The sequence below is a fragment of the Lutzomyia longipalpis genome, chromosome 1, assembly GCF_024334085.1.
Source record: "Lutzomyia longipalpis isolate SR_M1_2022 chromosome 1, ASM2433408v1".
Classification (NCBI taxonomy): domain Eukaryota; kingdom Metazoa; phylum Arthropoda; class Insecta; order Diptera; family Psychodidae; genus Lutzomyia; species Lutzomyia longipalpis.
In genome coordinates this window covers 2,520,379-2,548,101 of record NC_074707.1, presented here as the reverse complement: position 1 = coordinate 2,548,101, position 27,723 = coordinate 2,520,379, and the positions used below count along the sequence as shown (strand labels likewise).

General features: G+C 33.5%; 3 protein-coding genes and 1 pseudogene across 3 annotated transcripts in view; all 4 read left to right on the top strand.

The window, feature by feature from the left end:
* Positions 1-27,723, top strand: part of LOC129786413 (calcium-transporting ATPase sarcoplasmic/endoplasmic reticulum type) — a 642,650-nt gene that overhangs the window by 544,496 nt on the left and 70,431 nt on the right. The gene's annotated exons all lie outside the window — the stretch shown is intronic.
* The window catches only part of LOC129786498 (3'(2'),5'-bisphosphate nucleotidase 1), a 1,077,868-nt gene that overhangs the window by 1,005,561 nt on the left and 44,584 nt on the right, over positions 1-27,723 (top strand). The window lies entirely within an intron of this gene.
* On the top strand, positions 11,639-12,543 carry LOC129786536 (mitochondrial fission 1 protein-like; annotated as a pseudogene).
* Positions 22,937-24,588, top strand: LOC129786500 (JNK1/MAPK8-associated membrane protein). Its single transcript, XM_055821583.1, has 4 exons — positions 22,937-23,674; positions 23,737-23,903; positions 24,120-24,254; positions 24,326-24,588. Exons 1-4 carry the CDS (start codon positions 23,226-23,228, stop codon positions 24,484-24,486), a joined length of 912 nt encoding a protein of 303 aa, XP_055677558.1. The 5' UTR covers positions 22,937-23,225; the 3' UTR covers positions 24,487-24,588.

Below are 27,723 nucleotides of genomic sequence, written 5' to 3'. Positions count from 1 at the left end.
ACAACAATGACCGTTAGAAGTCATTATGCTACCCTCATTATTAACTCAATTCAGGTAGATATTCTGCTTGTCTTGTTTTTGAAAGAAAGTTACAATAGAATATCCAAAAATCTATTCGACCACAATTAATAATATGTATGCTCCCATATTATACCTTCAAGTGCAATTTGCTCACACGTGATTGGGGGCTTATCTAGTACTTTACAAAACGAAATGAACACGAATAATTTCGAACAAAAAATTGTTTTTTTTTTTTTGCAATGCACAATTGAAAGTAATCTTAAAGCTGAAAAGTTTGTTTGTGGCACTTGAACCTGATAGGCCGATCTTTATTTTCCTCCAAAATTTGCGCGAAGCGCAATAAAGCCCCATGTTACTACATATGCATATAAAAAACTAGTCAACTCAAGCCCCCAATCACGTGTGAGCAAATTGCACTTGAAGGTATAATATGGGAGCATATCTACCTGAATTGAGTTAATAATGAGGGTAGCATAATGACTTCTAGCGGTCATTGTTGTAAAACCCGTTATATCCTATTTAATGGTAAACATAGGCTAAATTTAATCTCTAAAAGAATGTCTGTCTGTAGCAAATAAACTTCTACAAAACGACTGGGCCGATTCTGCTGGAAAAACGTGCATATAAAAATATGTATATTGTCCCCATAGAAATTCGCTAGGTATTTAAAAAAAATGTTTTGTCTCAATGAATTCTTTATTTGACTGAAAATTCGGTTTTTTGTAGGAGGTACCTACTTACTAAGAAATATAAAATGAATTTTTCCCTGTGACCCTTAAAAAATTCAAAATGGCGCGCTCGAAAGTCCTTAAATCGCGAAAACTACTAACAATTTAGTCAAACATGAAACTTCTTTTAGAAATTTTTTTTTTCCGAAAAAAAAATACATTGGTAATTAAAAAATCTTTAAAATCATATTCATTCACTCCTTTTTTTCAAAAAGAAAATTACTTTTTATTAAAGGCGCTTCGCGCTTGAAGACACCCAAAAAAAAAAGATTAAAAAATTTTTTTTAAGGATATCAGTTTTTTTATTAAAGGCGCTTCGCGCTTGAAGACACCTTAAAAAAAAAGATTTTTAAAAATAAAATAATTTCTTAAGGACATTAGTTTTTTTATTAAAGGCGCTTCGCGCTTGAAGACACCCAAAAAAAAAAGATTAAAAAAAATTTTTTAAGGACATCAGTTTTTTATTAAAGGCGCTTCGCGCTTGAAGACACCTTAAAAAAAGATTTTTAAAAATAAAATAATTTCTTAAGGACATTGTTTTTTATTAAAGACGCTTCGCGCTTGAGGATAATTTTATAAGAAAAGTTCTTCAAGCTACGCAAATTCACAAAAAAAAGCACAGCTCAATTGTGCATTTTTAAAACGAATCGTCCATCCGCTTCGAATACCTAAAATGCTTCGAAGCTTCGAATATTTCAAAAAGCTTCGAAGCTTCGAATATCTAAAAATTACTCGAAGCTTCGAAGCTTATTCGATTATTCGAATAATCGAAGCATTTTAAAAACGAAGCAGTTCTTTTGCAGTGCTTCGAATACGCTTCGATGCTTCGAATCACCGAAGCTTCGATGTTCAGATCGAAAGTCCGAGCCCTAATCTGGATGAATGGTGTTAAAGTAGCCGGAATGCATTGTTGTCCCCATCAGCAAACAAACAGTAATTAATGTGTATGCGGAAGCAGCTATGTAATCAAGATATTCGATGGATGTGCCATGGTGGCTCAACTCCTGATCTATGCATCTTAAATTGCAATCAACACAAATTCATACGGAAATGCACAGAATTTCACATTATTAAAGCGGAGGCAAGATGTCTAGTTATAGGACCACATATTTGTACATTAAGGCGCAAAGGCAATATTCAATACAGCAATTACCGTAACGAGAGATATTACGCAAGTTTGATTCTCAAGTAGCTCAAGCATTGAATTGCTAATATATTAGTATATGTTCCATATATACACTTTCCCCGCATCTTAAATGTATCTATCTTGAGCATATATGTACGTCTACATACCTACATTAATCAGTTGCATATGTTTAGTGTTTATATTTAAGTAAATTATAAGCCATATACGTTATTCAGATTTATGTATATGGCCCATTTAAGCTCAAATTAAATTTGGGAATAATTCAATATGGCGAATGAGGAATGAAGGCGGATTAAGGGTTTATCATCAAACGACTTAAGGGTCGTCGAGCTGTAAGGGGGACATGGGGCAAAAAGTTAGTTTTTTGGGAGAAACATTTTCCTCATTTCCCTGAAAATATCTGAGTTTTCTCATTACGGCTATCTTATAGGAAATTTTCCGGGCTACAACTTTGTCTCAGACGATTATTTTCTATCTCAACGGGAAAATGCATTTTCAGGCCATTTTCCAAACCCTTGCACATTTGCCTGTTCCAAAAATCATGGGGCAAAATGTTAGTTTACGTTTTTTGTCCTTAAATTTTAATTTTATGAATTTATTTCATCTAGACACTATAAAAGCAATTGAAAATAAGAGATTTGTTTAAAAATTAGAACTTTTTTTTTTAATAAAAAAATATAGAAAATAAAATATAAAAAATTTATGAAATTGCACTTTTTATTTTTTAAATAATTTTATATTAGTAGCGAGTAGTATAACATGCGAAATTTACTGAGATATTGGAGATGTGTGGTCTTGATTTTCTAACATCTTGCTCCATTTCCCCCTATCCCTTATTTTGTGAAAAACTAATACAAAGTTATAATTTTAATTGAAGGACTTATTTTAACCCTTTAAGGTCCGCGATCAATCTAGCGAGCTGATTGAACTAAATATATTTTTTGTGGGTTCCTTTGAGCTCAAATAAGACATTTTTGGCAGAAAATCCCAACTCAAAAATTTTCGGTTTTTCGTCCTTCCTGATCTTGTGAGTCCTTGGGGATGTCCTTTTGTGGTCATAAAAAGATCAGGGATCGTAAAGACATAGTCTTGTACTAATTTGGACTCAATATTCATAAAATAACTATACGAAATTAAACATTTTCAAAATCGAGCCTTTGGGTTAGCGTATGACCCAAAAAACCTTAAAGGGTTAAGCAACTTGAAGAATTTTTAGAGCTCTATTACAGGTTTGAGCTTAAGGCTTAAAGTATAAAATTGTATAAAGGGACAACCGCAACTCTTCATGCTGCACAATTGTTAGATGGCACCACTAGCTCCCAGTTATAAAAATTAGGAAGGGAGTTCTCCTTTTGAGCTAATCTTTGTTGAGAAATGATGAGAAAAAAATTCATGATTTTACAACAGCTTTTTGAAGTCCCCGGGCAAATGTGAGTTACTTGTGATATTCAAGAAGGTGTTTATTTTCAATATTAAAATGGATCTTTTTTTTCAATCTAAATTTTTTTTTCTCGGTTGTCCCTCTACTTTATATCGTCCTCTATTCTTTAAGCTCATTCATTCTACTTTTATTCCGAATATTTAATATGCGGGTACATTCATGAAAATCTGCACCCTTAATTATTAAAGTTTGCTTTTTTATTATTTAAGAAGCCCCAATTTTGAATAACATTTACATGCCAATATTTTAGATCACCTGAGGGTTCATTTTTAAAGTAGTTTAGCCCAGAATTTGAACTTTTTTAAATCACAGAATAATAATAGTTTTATGCAATTAAGTGCGCATTGTGGCAACTAACTCCACTTTAACTTCTTAAAGGGTTAATTTTCATGACGTACAGGGTGCAGCTTGATACATCTAATTACTTCTAATTAAATGGCTAACCACCCATATAAATTTTAAAGCTCATTCTTATGAATGTTTAATTTCAAAATCAATCGTGATAGAAAATCCAATTATTATAAATATTTTAATTCTTAATTTTTAGTAACCATAAGTTAGATTTTTATTTGTGAAAATTGATGATTTTTGTGTCGTTTCATTTACAATTTTATATGTAATAATTCATAAGTTGAACCCATCCATAAATATAATTTTAAAATAAATGAGTTCTATAAAACATATTCCTGGGTGTTTATAGATAACAGCAGACGATTTATTATTTTGTTTCAATTCCAAAATAACCACCATAAATTGCCGTACCAAGCACACAATTCATATAAGCCAACAGAACACCACCCCTGGAAAATTTATGTGTCTTATGCGAAAGTGTTTATCACTTATAATACATTGGATTATTTGTATTTAAAATATTTCACCACATTACATCTAACACCCCCCCTTTCCTTTCCTTTTGAATAATTTTACATTAATATTAAAATGTAGTATATGCCATCGTTATACCAAACATATGTGTGAGATTGTGAAAATGAGGGTAGAAAGTACAGGATGTGTTACTTGTAAGAATGGCCCTTTATATGATTTCTGTGTAGTGTCATTTAAGTTTATTACACATGCTACATAATTGTACCTTCTCTACCATGTTCTCATTTTAGAACAATTCAGACCATCCTTTTTCAGTCTAATGAGCGCAATTACGCAAATAAAGAGACTTTCCCTCCAGGCAAAATGTATAATCATCTTTATCACATATTCAATATCACATCCAAATAGACTTCCATAAGATTCTTGAATAAACAGCACAACGTACGTTACGTATGTACATATTTATCTGTATAATAAAGCAATGAAGAGATTAAGACAAAAATAATTTAGGCAGTATAAATTATAATTGAAATTCATTATAAACCATCAGAAAGTCTGAATAAATTAATTTTGTAACTTTTTATTGCGAATTTCTTCACATACGAATACTTTGCAGCTCATTTCCAGCTCGTGATAAATACATTTTGATTAAGAGACAACATTATAAAGCTGCCGGAAGACGTGAAAAGACGCTCAAATATTGATTATTATCTTAATTTTCATGCAAAGCTCATTACAATTTAAATCATATTAGGGGTTTATAAAGGAAATCAGCAGATAAATAATTTATAAATAAAGGGTGTTAATTAATTTTATTTTGTTCCTAGGATTTATGTTGAGAGCTTTATGAAAGCTTCTTGTAATTAAAAGCTCAATGAAATTAGTTTTATATATAGAGAAAATTCAATATTTTCAATAAAAGCAAATATTAAAAAAAGATAAGTTTGATAGAATCTCAATTAAATTACATTATCTCGATAGAAATGTCATTAAATTAATTCAATTTTGAAATTAAAAAAATAACGTACTTTAGATGATGCAAAATGTCAAACTAATATAATATATAGTCAGAAGGTTGATGAGGTCGGTGAGTAATATCATGAGCTCCTGAGTGGCCACTTGTTCAAAGTCCTGATTCCGCAACAAACACCTCAGAAAGTTCTACTTCAATGTAGAGAACTTGTTCTTAATCTCTTCTCTTTTTGCATTGATTACGTATCCGAAATGAATGAGAAATATTGCTGTGCGCGGGGGTTGGCAGGGGGATGATGACACTGTCAGTGAGAAAAAGAGTTTGAAATATTTTTCATTAAAACTTTTTCACTCCACAGCATTGGAGATGTGCTGAAGATGACAATGGAAGTAATTAGCAATGACAGTATTTTCTTGGGTTTTCCTTTTACCTTTATAGAATCATTCGCTGAGAAAGATGAATATCTTGAGCATTTCCTTTCGAAGAAAAATAGCCCGCTTTTCACTGTATAATCTCATTTAATTATCACACTTCATAACCAGATTACAATTAAAATAAATAACTTGACCATTTCCTCTGCAGAAGGGTGGATTTGTCAGGGTATGTGGGTGGATTGGAAAAGGGGTTTATTTGCGATGAAATTGCGTCGTATAGTCGGTTGAAGTCACTTGCTTAACAGGGGCAATTGTTTAATTGAGAGAATAGGGGATCTTATGAGATGTATCTCTATATTTTATATATCAAGAAAAAAGTACACAGATCCACCCCATTCGGATATTAAAATTCAATTTGAATGTTTTTTTGTTCTTGTTCTTCAATGGTTTTTTGGTGTAATAGTAACCTACCTACCTATTGTATTGTATATTTTCCAATAACACTGATGTGTTTTTCAACCAATTTTCCTGCGTCTCGATATTCACTTTGGTGCACCGGTGCAGAACATCGGTGAAGGAGGAAAAAAAACCTGAACTTGGAAAGGAGGAAGGAAAAAAGAAGTATGTAGAGAAATCCAATCGGTTGAGAGAAAATCATAAATTTGGATTAAAATTTTTCATTTTCATATACAGATGCAAAATAGAAATCCTTTTAGTAAAATTACAGTCATGAATTATGTGCCCTTTTTTTTGCCTCTCACTTACTCTATTTTCCATCTTCTTTTGCTTCTTTTTTTTCTCATCTTCTTCTTCTTAAGAGAAGGAACTGAAATATTTTATGCTTCTTGCGAGTATTTATGCTGGGGCACGTTTCGAAACTGATACGTACACCATCCATAAGTCACGTTCCCCTTGAACGCCAAAAGAAAAGTCTCCATGTGTGTGAAGAAAACTGGTATAGGAAAATGTGGTTTTGGATTTGTTGGCGTTTACGGAAAAGCGTTTTCTTACTACCCAGCTACCGCTACTTCTCAAATTTTTTTATACATTTTGATAAATGAAATTCCCATCCGAATGTCAGACAGGAATGGATCGTGTCATATGATAAAACTATAGGATCACACACACACATACCGCATCAAGACATGACACTTTTCTTCCATCATCCATGGTGAGATATTATGTACCTATATGTATGTATGTAGTGTGTTTCCAACCCCGGTGCAAAAGCTCTCAGAGAGAAAAAATGCGAATAGGTATGAAATTGAAATTAATAATATGTACATTTTTGTGCCTCATCACATTCCCACCATTTTGTGGGGAAAAAGGCATTCTTTTGCAGGGGCACAGAGTTCCCAAGAGTTACTCTATCGAAAGATATTTAAAAGTATGGGCTCATGTTTTATTCATATACAAAAGCTCCGAAAATTTCTAAGGCAACCCCCATGAAACACACAAGGACTATCTCTTGAAATAGGTGAATGATAATATATGTATGTCTACCTATATACATAGTATAGCATATATACAAAGTATGGGTACATGCTGGAGAAATGTTATTTCCATTTGCATAATTTAATTCCGGTAATGTTCAGATGGTGCGCGCGAAATAACGTTCCGGAGGTGAATTATCTTTTGATTACACCATCATCATTCAAATATTTGCTTTTGATTGAGTGCTAGTTAGCGAGAAGAAGCCAAATACTCTTCTCTTTATGGCTCATTTCCTCTATTGAAAGTATCTTTTTTGAATAACTCTATGTACATTGTATTATATACATACCACAAAACAATACATAAATGTTAGTATTTCAACATAAATAATATTCAGAAAATTCCCATGTTTCTATATATCAAATGGCATCAAGACTATTTTATGGACTATTTTATTTCGTTACATTTTATATCACACATCCCTCCTCTTGCTCAATTTCTTTTTAAATTCCCATCCTCGAGCTCTTTTTCATATAATGTATACCTACACAACACACATACCTTTGCGCGCACGCAAATAAAACCCACTATAAACTTTGACTATAAATATATCTCATATTTTTGCGAGAATGCTACATTACTTTTTCCCTCCCCCACCTTCTCTTTTCATATTAGTTCCCATATAACTACATTGCACTATTAACCAATTCTTATGGTAGGTAGAGCGTAACGCGTAACATATATTGCAGTTTTTCCTTTTTCATTGACCTATTAAACTTAGCACAATACAGTTCCTCGATAAAAATAATGCAAAGGCCTTCAGTAGAAATATTTTGTTTAGAAAAATAAAAATCTGTGAAAATTTTTTCCTATCATTATTGCTTTAAGAAAAAAACGGGCACTTTTTGCAAGGGTCTCCTGGATCGACTTGACTGGTCGATTTTGATCAATTTGGGCTCCTTAGAAAGAGGAAGAGTGCAGCTTTCAAAGTTTTTTTTTTTAATTGTCAAAATCGGTTGGCGAGAAAAAAAGTTAGACAAACTTATTTTTTGTAAAAAAAATTTTTTTAAAATACGTGCACAAATTTCATATCTGAATATAAATTAAGATATCTAGGGTTGTAGTTGATCAAATTCAATATTTTTTTCCTTGACAGCTACATTCATCCTCTTTCCAAATCTGTCAGGGTGGTCAAAATCGGATGAGGGGTTAACTTTTAGCAGCCGATTGAAGAGAAAGTGGCTTTCTTGCTATGGTCTTCTAAATTGTCTACCAAAAATCCGCGCCTTGACCGATTTTGATCATCTTGGATTTGTTGGAAAGAGGAAGAGTATATCTTTCAGAGTTTTTTTTTATTTGTGAAAATCGGTTAACGAGAAAATAAGTTAGAAGTGATTTTGTGAGGAGAACCAATTTTTAAATTTTTTTTCCAAACAAAATATTTTTACTGAAGACTTTTGCATTATTTTTGTCGAGGGACTGTATATAATTTTTTTCCAAGCAATTTAGCAAAGAAAAGAGGAAACGTTTAAAAAAACTTAACAAGATGATTAAATAAAATTAAAGAAACTTGAAAGCTTTAAAATTAGTAAAATAAATTCTTCACGTACGCGTGCTTTCGAGTGTGCAACAATGTCTGGGATTTGTAGCAAATGATGTGTCCTTTAGCAAGCAATTAAATCCTCTATTATTGGTACACATTTAGAGGGGATGAGTGAAGTAGTCAGAAAACATTTGCAAATTCTCCACCAAGCAATCAACATACATAGCAAGAGAGTTAGGTGAGAGATTTTCCGTTAATCGATTGTGAAGTGAAAATTACCCACGAGGCTGTGTCCGATGAAAATTACGATTCACATTTGCATCGTGAAGTGTCAGATGGACTTACCAAATGGTGTTGATTTTGTGCATATCCTGCGGGGGGCTATAGTGTTGCCAAAATGTCGGAATCTCGCTGTATGTACTTAAAAATTCCGGCTACATCTGCCGGGCCATTGGGAATCGTGTTGCCTTTCTGCCTTATTGTCTCGATAGACCTCTCTGCTGCTCATGAGCATCCAATATGCTATTTGTGAAAAGCAATGCACTCCACCCATGCTATATACATGCTCTTATGTGAAATCATTGAGAGCCTTCTTTATGAGCACAATCCTACTTCAATTTCTTTTTTTTTCTCCATTCCATCTACATTCTCTTGCAGCTTATTGGCTTTCCTTAAACCTCGCTTTTTTTTAAAGGAAAAATTATGAAGGAAAAAAATGAATAGTAAATTTTTGTGCTTATACTGTTACTCTTGAATTCATTCTTTTCTCCAATTCAACCCAACATTCAAGCACTTTTCCATTTAAGAAAATTCTAATGTGGAATTTCCAACGGAAAACATGGTTTAATTTGAAAACTTGCAAGTTTTTGTATCAAATCCATGAAGATTTTCATAAATCATCTCGTTTACGCTCCAACGCCTTTGTCCTGACTCATTGAATTTCTTCATGCCACCCCTTATCCCCCGCGCACCCTTTTATAGCATTTTTAGAGAGAAAACTTTCTCACATATGCTTTGAGCGAGAATGCGTTGTAAAAATCTCCAAGGAAAAAAAACATACTAGTCATCGTATTTTACAGTCCAATTTCGTCATTGTCAAACGATATTTGGGATTTTTCCTGTGTGTGGTGGTATTTCTCGTCCTTTTCCCATTTCCCCAGACAATGAAATCCCCATGGAGCAAATCTATCGCCCATGATATAATTTATTATATTTCAAACTTTATTATTATTGTTTAGCGAGTAGAATAATTGTGGGGAGGCAACATGCGGAGATGGGGGGGTGTGGGCGGATGTTGTACAGGAGTTTTCAAGAGTATAAGCTCGCCCCTGAAGAGATAATTGAATCAATAAATTTTCATACAATGCGGCAGACGCGCGATGTTCTTCTAAAACTCGCCCAATTTGTTGATTACGGACGAATTACATGTACGAGTGTTTTGCCACGGGAGTTAATCCCTTTTTGAAAATTAAGTAATCCCCAGCGTGGAACATAAGAACGGTTGCTGGGGTACGGGGGTGCGAGGAGGGAGGGATTGAGTAAATAAATCAACATGGGTTGTGCAGAAGATGTCAGTCCTTCGAGGGGATTCATTCAATCGCCGAGGAGTAATAATTAATCAAAGATATTCAAACGATTTAATAACTTTTGCATCGCGACAACTTGCTCCTTCTGCTACACGCGGGGGTATTATTATTACACAGGCTCGCGAAAAGTATATACATATCGAGAGTATGCTGGAGGGTGTAGGACGTAGAAATGATTAATCGCTTCAACGGCTTTACAACACCCCCCCCCCCCACGCAACACCCCTCAGCAAGAGCCCTTCTTCCTTTTGCTATATGGGGGTACTTTCTGACATCAGGAATCTATTGTTTTCAAATTACCAGAACTTGATGGGCCATGAATTTTTTATTTTTATCTACTATAGCACCTCCCGCCTCCACCGTAGCCTATGTTGCGCTCGCCCACCCGCTGAAAGATTGTGTTTATTTAGGCATCTAAGAGAGATATCTTCTTATAAGGAGTAATTCAAGGAGGTATACTGAATGATGAGCGGGAAACACTTGAAATTTTGCGCAAAAACCGAAAGAGGAGAGAACGACTTGCAGGATTGACGAATAATATCATAAAAGCAAGATAAAATAAACAGAGTAATGGCACCATTGAGCGCTATACGAAAATCTACCCTACCCACCCCCCCTCACCCCCTTTTATATCTTTTGTGGTACTGCTTCCCTGTGAAATACAGCACTTTGTAGTATCGAAATGAAAAATAAGTGACGCTTCTCGAATTGTGTGCTATATGTTAATATATTCAGCGCATAAATTTCTCAACTGCTGCCTCCCAAACTAAGTATATAATAGCAACACATGCCAGACAAATGTTTCTAATGGGGTGAACACGCGAAGGTAGATATTGTCATTCAAAATTAAAGGCAATAAATTTACCGTGAGCGCACAGTTTGTGGCTCTGACTTTTTATTCCTTCCGCCAGAACTCTCTCTGTGAAAATGGGTGATTGAAGCACTCTATGCTGTCTCACCATGCTCATCTTAATCCTCATTCACAATACTAAAACTCCGCATATATGCTATATATAGGTGAAATAATATGCTTTAACATGTTCTCCTACACGATAAAATAAACCAAAGTTTGAGTAAATTCAAATAGTATTCAGAGTCAAATTCGATGAATTTGGCGGAACTATATGAAAATTTTCAATTACACATTTCATGGATTTTCTCATAAATTTCCGTTGCATTTGTATGTATGTACATTAATTCTCTTTACATTTCCATTCATTATGGCATAAAACGTAAATATTTTTAAATACACAGATAAAATGAATTCGTAAAAAGTTCGTCAAATTTCTTGTGAGGTTCGTGAATTTCCCATGCATTTATATGGGGAAGTTCACCTCCAGGTTCGTAAAATTGGGTTTCAGCTCCTTTTGGAGGTAAAAGTTTGTAAGAATCCACCTCCAAAGTTCGTAATTCTCATTTTACCTCCAAAGTATGTCATTTTCACCTCCAAGTTTGTAGAAGGTTTGTAAGTTTGTTCTATAGGAGTTTTCGGAGTTTTCAGCTGTTTTCTCACTTTAACCTCGAAAAATCGTATAACCATCTCTCTTACTCTCTAATACGCCAACAAATTGAATATTCCACTTTGTCAAAGTTTTTTTTTTACCTTTCCTACCTTCCAATTGTGTAATTTATCCAGTGTGGTTAACAATGGAAGAGATCTTAAATGAAATTGTCCCACCTGAGAAATTGGAGAAATTCGAGAAGAAGTACCAGCAGGAATCGGAGGAGCAGAATGTGACATACAAGACACAATTTGAGTATGCTTTGCTTGGTGCCTGGTGAGGAGCAATTATGGGGCAGACATCAAGAAGGGAATCATCTTGTTGGAGAATCTGGCAACGAGACATCCGAAGGGGAAGAGGGACTACATCTACTACCTCGCCACGGGGCATACGCGTATCCGGGAGTACACAGTTGCCCTAAAGTACGTCCGGAGCTTCCTGCAGATTGAACCAAATAACCAGCAAGTCATCACATTGGAGCAGATCATCAAGAAGAAGATGCAACGTGACGGAATGATTGGTGTTGCCGTGGCCGGAGGGGCTGCCCTGGTTATCGGTGGGATCCTCGGTCTGGAATTCGCCATGGCAAAGAAATGATACGCACCAAAAATTCCATCAAAGAAGTCATAGAAGCTAAATTTTCCCTGCAAAACTCTTTCTTCGATCGAATGATAAGAATGATAAGAGATATAATGTAAAAAGTATTAGAGAGAGAAAAGGATATTTCAATGTTTTTTTTTTTAAATGTTCAATTGAAATTAATGAAGCTGTAATTAGTAATTAAATACTGATCACTTATGTCGAATATTCCTTAAATATTTTTTAATCTTCTTTTAACTGTTATTCTTTCTTAAATAAAGCAATAAACTTCTGTGCCTACTTTAAAATGCAAAATCTTCATATCGGGCTCATACTGGGAATGAGCATGAATTAGGGTCCCCATATTCCAAGAAACGTATACACCAAAAATCTATCTGTGAATTCGTAACCTTCGCTAAAATGCAAGAGAACGGAAATAAAGATATGCAGCTAACGGCTGTACAGGGACGAAATTCTTATATTATTTTACAGATATACAGATCTCATCATTCAGGAAATATCCTTGGGATTCATATACTTTTTGCAGGTTAACTCCTTCATTATTTTGCAGAATAATTTTTAGGGAAGGACGGTCCCATTTCACAAAATTCAGGCATGAAGAGCCGCTTAAACTGTCAGATACATTAACAGATCCTTCTTGCTGTGCGTTGATTAGCTGACTTTTCCACTCGCTCAGTTTTTTTTCGAAATAATGATCTTTGATACCCCACTGGCAAGAGATCGTCCACATCCTTAATTGTCATATCCCGAAGGCGATTAAAAATAAAGGAAAAATATAAAAGAAAATCGGGTAACGCGATTTTTACGATTTTTCGAGGTTAAAGTGAGAAAACAGCTGAAAACTCCGAAAACTCCTATAGAACAAACTTACAAACCTTCTACAAACTTGGAGGTGAAAATGACATACTTTGGAGGTAAAATGAGAATTACGAACTTTGGAGGTGGATTCTTACAAACTTTTACCTCCAAAAGGAGCTGAAACCCAATTTTACGAACCTGGAGGTGAACTTCCCCATATAAATGCATGGGAAATTCACGAACCTCACAAGAAATTTGACGAACTTTTTACGAATTCATTTTATCTGTGTAGGTAAAATAAATGTTAAAATTGTTAAAACGTTAAGAAAACTCATATAGAAAAGTAAGATATTTGAGTAAGAATCAAATAAGAGGAAGAAAAGTTAAAGGGATTTCAATAAAAAAAATACTTTATTTACATTTTCTCAGTTTTACGTCTATTTAACTCGTATTGTTTGTCTATTATTTGCTCCTATCTATGTTTATCTATATAATAAAGAAAGGCCTGTTTGTTGGTAATCGTCGTTCCGACTTTTCTATACAAATCCACACCGTTTGTCCGATCGCGATGAAATTTGGTACAGAGGCTCCTTATAACAGGCCGTTTCAGATGGCCGTATTCATTTTCCCCCCAAAGCCCCCCTTCAGGTAGCCCCCATAGAGATTTCATGCAGTTTTTGCAAATTTTTGAATTTGGCGCCTAAAGTGTTGTATGAAAATGATTTCTTCTCTTTGCAATTTTTTTTTCTTTTTCGTTCGATGAGAGCTTCCCATCTATATAATAAAGAAAGGCCTGTTTGTTGGTAATCGTCGTTCCGACTTTTCTATACAAATCCACACCGTTTGTCCGATCGCGATGAAATTTGGTACAGAGGCCCCTTATAACAGGCCGTTTCAGATGGCCGTATTCATTTTCCCCCCAAAGCCCCCCTTCAGGTAGCCCCCATAGAGATTTCATGCAGTTTTTGCAAATTTTTGAATTTGGCGCCTAAAGTGTTGTATGAAAATGATTTCTTCTCTTTCCGAAATTTTTCTCCGGGATTTATATGTGGCCTCAATCAAACCATCACAATTTTTTCCCCCTAAAATTTGCGCGAAGCGCAACAAATCCCCGCGAAGCGTTTAGATATATTCTTTGCGTTTAAATCCCATATCGATTGAACACTTCGATAAAACTAAGAGTTAAATCTTTATTCGTTAAAACCCACAAAAGCCACGCACAAATAATGCAGAAAAGCTCCATCTGAGCTTTACCCTGTGAGCAACAGGAAGAAAGTTCCATATCTCTATTTGAGATAGTCCTTCCTTGGTAAGTGTACAAATCCATTGAAATCTCTTTGAAACCTCGGTGAATTGTGTTGACTTTAAAGACAGCAACAAACTAAAAGCTCAGTTAAAGGCTCATTCAGTTATATGCAAAATATTTTCCAATTTATTTCGCATAGATACAAAAGGAAAGAAAAAATTGGAGTAGTAACTTTTAAGAGGAAAACTATTTGGTATACTTTACCTTTGTATACCTTGGTTGAATATTCCTACAAACACACACACAAACCTCCTCCAGATGGTTCTATTTAATGAAAGGTATTCATTTTATGTTAAGAAAATGGAATAGGTAGGTTTTTTTCACGTGAAAAATTGCGTGGGGTACCCCCAAAAGAATCTATTTAAAGTAAGAGTTTGAATATGTAAATACCCAAAGCTAAGCAATATTTTCCCTGTATAAAATATTCATTCTATATTTTTTCTTCCCTTTGCAGGAACATTCACTCCAATGTGCTTAAAGCTCTTCGCTATACGCATTTCAATTGGTGTTACGTTAGGAAAGCAAGAAGGGGCAAAGTACCAGATAAATAAAAGACCCATTTCGGTGTTGACATTTCCCAGTTCCTCCATCACAGAGGATGTGTAGAAAGTCTATAAAAAATATTTCCACCTTAATTTGGGTTGCGATGCGAGAAATTTTATTATCTGCTGCTTTCCTCCTTTTCACACCTTGGGCATCCCGCTCAGACTTTTTTTTTATTTTCTTTTAATACAAATATATACATCTTTTCATTATATAAATGTACATTAATTCTATGTAGGAGTCATTTGGGGTGGTATGTGTGTGTGTGTTGTGAAAAATAGGTACCGAACAGCTGCTTTTACGGCAATTAAATTTTATCCCAGTGCGGGTGCAAAAAAATAAAGAGGCTATTACTCAAGGAGTATTTGTTCAAATGAATATAAAGGGATTTGTGGAAATTTACATTTTCGCCAAAGGAAAGTGCAAGGTGAAAAAAAACGAATAACAGAGAGAAACAGATTTTCCTATTTAGATCAGATTTTTTTTTTGTATTTTCCAACCCTTCCTTTTAACTCTTCCAAAGTGATAAAAAGTTTATCGTCTAGATTAGAAGTCAGTTAATATTTTCTCAAGATTTTCACTATATTTGTGTGCGAGTTTTATGCTTTCATGCTTCAAAATATTCTATGTATCACGATAGTCCTTTTATGGGATTTTCCCCCTATGAACTGATGCTTATTTATTGGGTAAGAACAAGAGGTTATTCAACGCCCATCCAATTTCTCACTTCCTCCTCTACATTTTACAATATTTGGCCCAATTTACATTGGCACTCACATTGGAGCTTATGGCAGAACGATGCTCAACTTTTTTCTCTAAAGCTTTGATTTCTTTTTTTTCCCTCCTCTGTATTATCGAGGAGATTGGAAAAGAGAGCCAGATTCAATGGTTATTCAGGATAATTTTTTATACACGATGTATAATCCTTTTCAAGAGATCACATTGAGAACACTTCTGTGGGCTGAAAAATCAATTTGCTTTATGAAATATATATTATACTACTCATGATAAAAAATATTCAATTTAATGAAATTTTTATTTGTTTATTAATTAAAGTAATTTAAAAAAATATGTACAGTGCCGAGAAAAATAATAGGATTACTAATGTAGGTTTAAAAGGTACCTCTCACTTCAATCGTCAATTTCTCAGGCTGTGAGCGATGGATTTTGAAAAGTAGCATAGATTCGGAAAGCTACATTCATCCCCTTTCCAACGGTGGTAAATTTTCGAAAATCGGTCCACCCGTTCAGTTTTAATAGAGGATTAAACAGAGAGTGGCATTTTTGGTATGGGTCTACTTGAACGATTATCAAAAATCAGCCCCTCAACCGATTTTTATCACCCCGTGCAAGATAAGTAAAGAAAAAAGTTCTGCAGGTGATTAACTTTCTTATAGGTCAAACCACAATTTAAAGAAAAAAAAAACAACCTGGAAGTTACAGAAAAGGAAAGAGGGTGTAAAATTAAATGAAATTTGACTATTCTTACCAGAAAGTTAGTATCTAAATTTCACCATAAAAATCTAAACCTTTTCTTGTGTGTGCTTGTGAAAATACCCCACCATTTTAGGGGTGAAATTTTAAGAATGGCAAATACAATTCAAAGAAACCAATAAAGAGATTTTCTCGTAGAAGTCAAAAGAAATGCGATTGAATTCCAATAGAATTGCTTCTCCTTTTATTTTTTGCCCTTTTTGGTGTGAAAATTCTTTATGAATTTTCAGTGGGGTACTTTAAGGAATATCGCAGCTCCATAAAGGATATGTATATGTAAGTTTATAAACTTACAATACCATTTTGTGCGCCTCCACCCTTCTATGTGGCCTTGTCACTCACTGACTACATTATCCAAAAGCAGGAAATTGATGCCAAACTCTTTAACATACTTTCAACTTTAGTTTCTTCCTGTGCTTTTTTTCTCTTACTTTCCCCATGCTTATTTTATTGGATTTCACTTTTGGGTGAATTTTTTTCGTCGTCCTGTGTGCTATCCTTCACTTTCTTGTTTAATGTTAAATTTGGTGAGAGGATCGTGAAAGGAGTGTCCAAAGGGAAAGTAATTCCTTTTGTTGTCTTATTCTTCGTAGGGAACTTTTCTTCCTGGCGGGGAACTCTATGTGGGAAATGGCTTCTTTGGGACACACCTTTTTAAAATTCACTTAGGATAATCACGTTAACCCTCATCAGAGGAAAAGAAAAATCCCTATTCCATCGTCATAGAGGAAGAAGTACAAAAAAAAAAACGAACTCACATCCTCATATTTATTGATATTTTTTTAAATTAGCTTTTAAACAGAAATATTTATGGAGAAAATCCCCAAATGATATTCGTATTAAAGGAACAAAGGTATAAAGGAGGAGTGTAAGCGTATTGTCCTTACACAAGTCCTAAAATTAAATAAAAGAAAAACAAAATATCCATTTGAACCGGAAGAGATTATATTCTAATACTGGTAGGTACTCCTTAAAGGGAAAACTTTAAAGAGATTTTATCATATCAACGTGCAAAACATGTGAATTTGTAAATACAAAAGGGATGTGATGTTATTGAAGAAAGAAGTACAAACTTTACGTATATATAGCCACATATATCCTCTTAATATCTCAACCATCTCCTCAGCAATATGTCTCTCCTTTTATATGAAATTGATAGGGTTTACTTTCAATTGCCTCAAGTCAAAGGTATAGTTTAATATTATTCTCATATTCCTAGAATTCCAATCCTGAAACTTTTCGAATCCAATATCAGTGACCTATACAGTGATATACATGATAATACGAGGGTGAGAGCAACCCTTTTTCCCAACTCTATATGTTTACGCTTTGAGCTAAGGCGCTTATCAGTTTCAAATAACACACATAAACTCATATGTCCTTCTCTTAATTGAAAAATCAGTTGATTCCCCTTTTAGAGAAACCCAAAACTCTTTCTTTTTTCCCTCCTACTCATCCCGATACGAAACTTCAATTTACTTTTTTTTTGCCCATACAAAGAGAGAAAAAATACGATACAATAATTGAAAAATTTCTTCTTGATTACATTGGTAGTAGGTACCTAATGTACTAACATGATGTTACGTAATAATTATTGTGTGTTGTAAATAAACATTTTATTGTGCGATAGTTTTCCAATGAGCAATTTCTACACTATTTTAGTTTCATTAAAATTAGACTTATTTGATTAATCCAAAATTGGTGTTTGCGTTGAAAACCCTGAGTGAAACGCACACTGAATTAGTTATTCTATAGCTACCGAAAAGGCATATATCAATACACAAAACATTCTACCACCTTCGTCCAACATGAGCATCAATTATCCAAAAACACACATAGTTTCTAACTCCACCCGCTCCGCCTCACTTATTTTCGAGAATGCACATTTTACACATGTCATGAGTTCAGTGGGAAGATACGCCCAGCTAATTTACAACGCTCATTTCTATTTAAACCACTTTAAAAGTTAACACTTTCCCAGTGAGTGGGACGAGTTTAAATTACACTTTAACAGCGATTATTTTGCGGTTAGGAGCAAAGTGTGGAAAATTCAAAAACATGTAATTTTAATTTCATCCCTATTTAGTAAACCTTGAAACTGTGTGGAATTGTGTTATGCAGATCTGCGAATGTCATAAATATTCAATTGTGTATATATAGCGCGCAGATTGTGGACAGAATGCTTTGCTTCGCAAAGGTATACCAACAAACCTATATATGTATGTACATATAAATGTATAAAGTTTATTCATAGAAAAGTTAGCAATATATATAATTGTATGTACTTAATTGGAAAGTTGTTTAAAATTACAAATTTGTGGTCGCATAAAGAGCTAAACTTGAATGAATTTAATATTAAACAGGTAGAAATTTTATATTATTCTAAACTTTTACTATTTATTTATAATTATTTTATATCAATATACAAATACATACATAATTAGTTCATAGTTTACCTATTATTTTAAACACTAATAAAATGAGAAAGTTGAATTTGAATCAAAAACATCCCCTCTATTTGTATAATGTTAAAAGCAAAATGCAACACTATTTTAACTGGGAAACTAATTATCAAAAATCGATTTGCAGCATGTACCCGCACTATTTGATGTTTAAATATCCCATGTTTTTCACACCCACTCAATCTGTTATTGATATTTTATAGCTACGAGATAGAAAAAATAGAGAGACGACGACCCCAATTCAAGCATTTAATGTGAAAATATTGGAGGTATTTTTGTGATTCTGTCACTCAGTTTCTATTTTGTCCCAAAACGCAGTTTGTGATTCAATTCCCTCAGGGTAGTCAGTTAAACATAGACGTCTACTATATATAAATTTTATACCCCAAAGGTAATGTATATATAAAGTACATTATATAAGAAATTTGCAATGGATACACAAAAAAGCTCAAAATTTACTCAATGAATTTCTAATTTTCCCGGAAAATCCATTTGTTGTTCGTACGGTTTTGTACTTACTTAAGTATTTATTTATTATTTTGAATCCCTTTCCACCTTGTACAAATCCTAACACACTATATACATACATATCTGTATTTTTGTACATATGCTGGAAGGTAAATGTTTACCTTCTTGATCTTTATACATCGAAAATAGTACTGCGGGATTTATGGATAGCAATTCAATCTCTCCTCTCTAAAGTGTGTGATTTCCGAAGAATTCTGAAAACATTTACAAGTCAGGTGAAATGCAAAAGGATTTTCTTGGAGTAAAGACATAAATTCATTGAGTTCTATGCAGAAAGGCAAAAAGGATTTAAATGAAAATCCCCGGAAAAATGGGTTTAGTCTCAATAAAAATCATCTCATACATCACATATCTACATATGTATGTACATATGTAGTACACACATTCGGATTCTCCCAACTCTCGCACCTTTTGATGAATTAGCCCACGGGATGAAGGCAATGGAAAATTCCTGTGGAATCTTGGGAGAAATTATACATTTAGTTTCAAAAAGGACCATGAATTATTTACTATAATTTAGGCAACGTGATACGACTTGAATGATTTCAGCGACAATTTATCACACTTTCCTTTTCATTGTTTAAATTATTCTGCTCACGATTCGCCCCTAGAAAATCAATATCCATCCACATAGGCTCCTTTCGGCACACATGTACGAAGTATAAGAAATCATTTGAGATAGATACCTTCTCCACAAATATGCTTATGCCAAGTAAATGGAAAAGTTGTGGGTTGTGGGAAAAAGAGGGAAATTCATTTAAGAATTGCTGATTAAAATCAGTTCTTATGTGCTAACTGACGCCTTGAGATAGTATAGCGTGTATTTGCAATGCTATAGCAAATTTTATTCAATTAAAACGTCATTGGGATAATGTAGGTATATATTGTAGCTACATTGTTTTCTGTAACTACCCCATACTTGACCTAACAATCTTGTCACTCTCTATGAATTGTTACATTTCCACTATTGTAGATAATGCCACTACATACGGATCTTTAAAGAGCAAAGAAGTATCCCATTTTAAAGATTTTTTCTATAAAAAATAATTCTTTTAAGGAAATTAAAGTTTTTCAAATTAATTTTGAAGACTTTCAAAAAAGTTTTTCAACGTGAAGTCTTTGAGGAAAAATTTGCATTTCTGATAGAAAAAAAAGGTGAAAACTTAAAAGGTTTTGCAAGTAATATGTTTCTTGTTGAATTGAACTTTTACTGAGAAACTTTCCAATCAATTTGAATCAATTTCAAAAATAATATTTATCTCTGATTCATTCTTTTAAAAATAGAGCTCCTTTGAACTGCTTTCAGAGAACTTGGTTATTCTCTAGAGAACAGTTCTTGAAATGAAATGAAATTCAATGTAATTGTTCCATCTTATTAACTTAAAAAGAAAAACATTACGAAATTGACTTCAAATAACTAATTTTAATGAGCAAATTTCCAATGTTACCTTTTATAGTTTTCCGTCTCCTCAATTAACTTGTTAGCCCCTGTGGGGATCTCTTCTTGGATAATCTTCTTCTATGTATTTTTTTTCAAAGATATTTTGCAAACATATTTAAATTTCCATTATCTGAAATTCCCAAGCAAATTGACTTTGAAAACACTACTCCTCACTTCATATTCATGCTATACACTTGAAATTCTATTTCGAGAATCTCATAGAACACTCTCTCACCATCGTACTTGGTAAATTGTCAATATTTGCAAATGTTTGAGACGATACGAAAAATGACTCAATGGTTTTATCCCCCCGGAGAACCCTTATGTTAAACCGAAAAGCATAAAAAAGAGAGAACTCCAACATTTCTCTGTCGAACACGGACGGTATCCCATATATGTGAGAGAGTCTTGCATAAAAATGGGATTATTATCATAAGGTATTAAGTTTTGAGATTTTGAACTGCTTTTCGGAAAGGTCACACACCCAAAGCGTCCCTTCCTCGGGAACTATTGTATATGTCATCCCACATCTTACCACCAGAAAATTGCCAAATGCGAATATTCCAGGTTCTCCGGTGCGATGGAGCACAGATTGCTGGGGGCCGCGTTCTTAACTTCCAACCAGTTGAGGAGAAATGAATTTCCATCTGAAGTAGAGCCTTTGGCGAGTAAATACTTGGCATTCTCCGTACTATCTTCTCCACAATGTCTATCCATCCTCCCACCCGTAATACTAGTTTACTCTCTAATACTACAAACTATTCTGTGGTTCCCACATTAGATGTTTTGGACATAAATTCGCGATGAAATGGGTAGAAAAATACATATGTTATGAAAGTTATTGCCAAATTTTGAATAGCATTTACCTAACATACCTATTTAAATAAGATAATCTAAAATTAAGGAACCTTAGAAAAGGTATTTTAAATAGGATCTACAAAGTTGATTTTTTTAAAATATAATCATAGCATATAAATTATGAAAAGGTAGAATAGATAGTAATAATCAGAGAATTAAATTAAAATTTTATGCAAGAAATATGCATCATGAAAAATATTGAGCATTTACAGAGAACTTAAGTGACAAAAAGTATATGTATTTAAAAAAAAAACTTTTTTAAACACTCTTATTTTGTTCAAATAATTCCTTAATTTTCTAATTATATAAGTACATACATAATAGAGCAGGAGAAATTTTTTAAAAATCTTTTGACCCCTTTTTGAAAAAAATTTAAAGCATTTTTCTTTTTTACATAATCATACAACATAAAGTCCGTTTTAATGATTTTTTTTTTAATTTATAGTTTATTGTGCTACTCAAAAGATGGCAGATGAGTATATTTTATACGCAACCGCAGATATTCTCATTCACAGACCCGTACTCGTATTTACGCAGTCTAACTCGCCTGGATATCTATAAAGTAGAGCAGTATTGTAACTCATCATTTTTTATTTAGATTTTTTTTTTAATTTCGTTGTATTCTTATGTATTCTGAGCTTCAAATCTGATGACATTTTATATAAACTTTCTTGACGCTAATTTAAGATGAATTTCAATCACTAAAATCGAAAAGAACACCAATTAATTTCATAGAAAGACAGTAGAATGAACAAGTAAAGGTATGACCGTGGACAATGAATGGGTTTCATAAAGATCAGATTTTTGGTCTGAAGCTCGGTTAACTAAATTTTATTAAAAGCCGACGTTTCGGACTATTTCAGTTCTTCCTCAGGGCCTACAACAATACAATTTCTTTGACTTTGTTAAATTTCTTCATTTAATGTAACAAAACAATGTCATGTAGGTCTTTTTCAGTCTTATGTATTCTTTCATATTGTTGTAGGCCCTGAGGAAGGACTTAAATAGTCTGAAAGGTCGACTTTTAATAAAATTTAGTTAACCGAGCTTCAGACCAAAAATCCGATCTTTTAATAGACAGACAGTAGAATGGGTAATGTTAAGAATTAGGAAATGAACAGAAAAATAATGCTTATGCACTCACGTAATCTTATTTGCTTTCTATCCCTTTCATTAATAAGCAAATAATGGATTATTTAGACTAATTCAGTCACTGCCGTTGAATTATTTTGAAAAAAATAAAAAAATATTGAAATTAAATTGAGTAGTCTTCGAAGTCTTTTCTCTTTCAACTGTCTAACTTTTCTCAATTTTATTCTTTCTTGCGCAGGTACTCGTACACCTCTGCAATGTTTAGTATTTTGTTGTCAAAATATTCCCAAGTGATTCTTGTTGCCGAAATATAAGAAATTTTTAATAATAAAGGAATAAAATCCACAAATAATTCCAGTGAACTAAAAGAAATTAAACTAATATATTAATTTTGAATTAATTAAAACAATGCTGACCCATACTGGGTATGATTCTTCACAGGGTGAAATCTTCAACTATTTGTGAGAGCGATAAATTGTGATAAAAGAAAGGACGTGTTGGGAAAATTAAAGGGATATAATAGAAAAGAATGATGGATGTAGAACGTTGCCCAGGATTGTACTGCGGGCGAATATTCTTTGATGAAAACAACACATGGAGCAATTGTGGAGCATGCCCTCGGGGCTACCGTGTTAATGAGAGCTATGCTTGTGCCCTTTGCAATGATGAGCTGTCCATGTACAATTATCTGTATTTGGGATTCATGGCAGTGCTTCCGCTCGTCATGCATTGGTTCTTTATTGATGTGGCAGCAAAGGAGAGGGGCTTCAGCAAGGGACAACTTATTCTCCACTTTAGTGCTTTCATTGAAGTGCTGGTAGCTGCTGTTGTGACCCTTCTGTCGATGGAACCAACGTGGAATCTGAAGATCTATGCCTGCCCCGTCAGGCGTCTATCAGATTGGTACACACTCTTCCACAATCCAACGCCGCAATATGGAAAAAAGCTCCACTGTACACAGGAAGCCGTCTACCCGCTGTAATTTGCATTAACAACGACAATTTAGCTCTTAGAACTAAAGCTTAATCTTTTATTTGTAGTCAAACGATGGTATTGCTCTTTTACTTTATCTGCCTTGTTAACATGATGCTCCTGAGGCCACTACTCAACAGAAAATTCCTCAAGGCAGGAAAATTCGCCGTCTACTGTGCCCTCTATTTTCTTCCCATTCTCACTGTTCTGCACGCAATTGCCGGCGGGCTTATATGTGAGTACCCCATATATAATAGAATTTCCTATTACATAAGTCCTTTTACTAGTCTTTAGAGGAATAAATAAAAAGACGTCCTTAAAGAAAAATATCCTCATTAAAATTAACGAAATTAATGTAAAAATAACTGAAATATTGGTTAACTACGAGCGTTCGGCGAATTGATTTTCCCTTTTTAAAAGAATTTTCCCATCCAAAAATCTTTCTTTGCAGATTATGCATTTCCCTACCTAAGCATCATCATCTCAATGATTTCAAATGCAACACATTTCTCAATAAAACTCGATCAATCCATGAAGTCACTAATGAAGACATCCCTCACAGAGATAAAGAATGTTGTGATAATAGGTATGTTGTACAAAATATTTTCATGCAATTTCCCACACGTGAAAAATCCATAATGATTTTTTTTTAAACAGTTGGTCACTGGCTGCTAATGGCGTATGGAATTCTCTCACTCCGCCAACATTATGCTTTCCTCGCGTTTGTTCCCTTTCCAGCAATTTTCTACATTTTAACGGTCAAATTCACTGATCCCGCTGAATTTCGTGATAAAGATCGATCAGAGAGAAACAGCTAAAGCACCGTTGGGACTAAATGGTAGCATATTCTATGTGAGTCACAAAAACTGAAATGTGTTATAAATTATTCTTAATAAAAAGAGAGAAGTTTGTGTTGATAGAATAAAGTGTTTTAATTGAAGTCATTTTAATATTTTTTAGTCTTGCTTAAACAAGATTTCTGTATAAAAAATTATTAGACAAAGTTTATTATAATTCTATCTTTTTGTTCTAATCATTCTAAAAAGAGAAAAATTCTTATAAAATATAGATTTTTGTTTGAAAGGTATTGCGCAAAGTCTAATAAACTAGTATGAAATATTAATAGGATTTAAAAAATTAGCTAAAGGAAAATTATGAGAAAGAATTTTCTCGTTGAATTTTTCACGAGTTTTCCTGATATGCTGTTTTACGGTTTTTGTTAGAATTTTCATGTTAAAATAAAAGAGGAATACTCAATCTTTCTTCCGGAGTTTTTGGCTTCTTTAAAACGTTATTCTTTGTTTCTATGCAGGGCGATAACGGAAAGAGTATGATAGAAGTTAAGATTTTTCTTATAACAATTAATTAATTCTCGTTTCAAGATTCCAAATATTCTTATTTTCTAGTTAAAGGAAAGTTGGAAATTTACTTTAAAAGAAATAAAACTATCCCGACTAATAAATATTTCGTCCAGTATTACATTAATTCCAAGAAATTATTTCCTAAAATTGCGAAATTCATTAAAATTTGATTAATTACAAGGTTAGTAAAAAAAAAAAAAGAGAATAGACCTATTTTAGGACAAAATTAATTCATAATGAGATCACATCCCCTAATGTAAGCAGTCCAATGAATTCTATACTATAGATAATTTTATTATGTTAGAGTTTATAATTTCCGGAAATACATTTGCGGTAGGATCGTGATGTATTTTCAATAGACTTATATCCGTGATTCTCCGCATGTAACAATGGGCAAAAGCCCTCCACAATGTATTTTATATCTGCAAATTATCGTTCATCAAATCTAATTTAGATGCCCTTTGTTCTCACGGAGAGCAAATTAAAAATGCTTTTGCGTTCCTTTGCGGCAAAACTTTTGCTATTTGTGGATGAGAAAATCAATATGTAGCGAAAATGTCTTTTGACCTTCAGCATATATAGCAACCAGTCGCGCAATTAGGTATTCCAAATGTGACAAAGGATGCTGTGTACCATGCGAATATCCGGCCGAAACTTGAGCGACATTGAACAAGAAGCCAAAGAGAGAGAGAATTTGCAATTTCATTTTCACAGCATTTGGTGGGCAATATCGAGAGTAGAGAACCGCCAACAGATTCCTGGGTGTTGGAAAAGCCATGAGGTGGAATTAAAACAAATCCGAGCATCGAATAATTTGGCATCAAGTGCGATGCTCTTGCGACACGCATCGGACCGTACTTCCGATTAAAGGGTAGATGGGTTCAAATGGATCAAATTAGCTATAGATTGCTAGACACTGCGCGTCGCATGTTGACTCTATAGCACCATAGAGAATTTTCCCTCCTGCTTTTTTTTACAATTTTTTTTTTGCAAATGTAAAAATTTTTGTTCAGCAGGCACCTAACTGGGAATTACGAGGGCTTACATTCTATTATGCATAAAATTTACATGATGAATGTTTTAACTTATGAACGCTCTAAAAATGCGATTAAAAATACTTTTTTCTCAATGAGAAGAAAAGTATTTTTAATCGTCTGACCTAAAGGTATACTAAGGTTCGGTTTAAGAAAAATAGGCCTGGCTTAATAAGCGGCTTAACTTTGTTTCTTAAGTCTGGCTTAAATTTTTAAGTCAAACTTGCATTTTTGATGTTGTAGACAATTTTTTTAATGCTTTAATAGTTAAGTCAGGCTAGTTCTAGAATGAACTTAACTCTACCACATCATGACTTAGGAAACTTAAGTTTAGCATAAAAAAGTTAGGTCTAGTTTAACAGAACTTAATTTAACTATAAAAAACCGAGATTTAGCTTAATAGACTTTAGACCTGGATTTTAAAAACTTAAGCTCAGCTTATAAAAATGAAGCCTGGTTTGAGTAAAATTAAGCCTGGCTTAAAAAAACTCAAACCAATCCCTTATGTTAAAAAAGTTTGCGTTAAAAACGACCTATTTTTTAAAATATAAATTATAAAAATTAAATTTAAAAATTTGATTACCGAGAGATCGACGTAATTTTTTGTATTATGGATATTTAAAAATTAAAGAGAGGGGAGGGGGTAGGTAAAATCTCCGGGTCAGAATGTAATGTGAGGTGGTTACAAATAGATAGTTTTTATTCTAATTTTCCATATGTTGTGCATAACATCCTTTAGCTATTTAATTTTATAGAAATCACTGCTTATAGTATTCATTTAAAACTTTAAAAATCATCAGAAATTTACATAAAATAATTTTAAAAAAAAATCTTTTTAGTAATTATTTACGAAAAAAAACTTTCAACGAATAAAATATTCAATCCTTGCAATTTATCGCATAAATTGGTGATTGAAGAACCCCCTATACTTTTCCAGCTTAGATACATGATAATGTATAATATTATTTTCCCTTTTCATTCACAATTGAAAGAACTCCCCGCATATTGTATTATACTTACTATATGGTGTGCACTTTTTGTCCAGCGAAAGTTATTTTCCATTCGATGACCATCAGAGTATTTTTTTCTCAGTTTATTAAAAAAAAAAGTCATCATGAAAAACCTCCCGCAACGATTCAACAGCAGCTCTATGGCATATTTTGCTAAGCTGTGATAAAGCATACGTAGGAAAAAAGTCTCGCATAATTGCATTTACTTTTTATGCGCAAATTGAGAAATGCGTTTCCCATCGGGCTAAAATAATGCGTGAATAATTGGGGGATTTTCACCAAATAATGGAGAAGAGAATTCAGAGTGCTCTCTCATAGTGAAAATGGGATGTGAATTCATGTGTGATGACCCAAAAAAAAGAGGAGTATAGTATATTATGAATTAGTAAATAGCAATGTTAGTTTCACCACTGATAATTTCCTGTTCAGTTCATCCCATATAATGTACGTATCAATACTCTAATTGGCAATTGAACGAATTTTATCTGAAACATGGGAAACCGCAGGTATTTTCTCCCACAAAAACCAAAATGTGAGATTCCTCATTGGGAATCTTTCACACAGAATTTCCATGTAAAAATCATCGACCCATGAGTATTTGAACACACTTTTTTCCCCCAACTCTCCACACCATGTAAAGCATTTTCTCA

Excerpts from the sequence above, each read along its gene's own strand:
- LOC129786500 (XM_055821583.1), top strand. The coding sequence starts at position 23,226 with ATGATGGATGTAGAACGTTGCCCAGGATTGTACTGCGGGCGAATATTC. Across the intron at positions 23,675-23,736 it reads CAGGAAGCCGTCTACCCGCT|TCAAACGATGGTATTGCTCT; the intron begins GTAATTTGCATT and ends TTTTATTTGTAG. Across the intron at positions 24,255-24,325 it reads AAAGAATGTTGTGATAATAG|TTGGTCACTGGCTGCTAATG; the intron begins GTATGTTGTACA and ends TTTTTTAAACAG.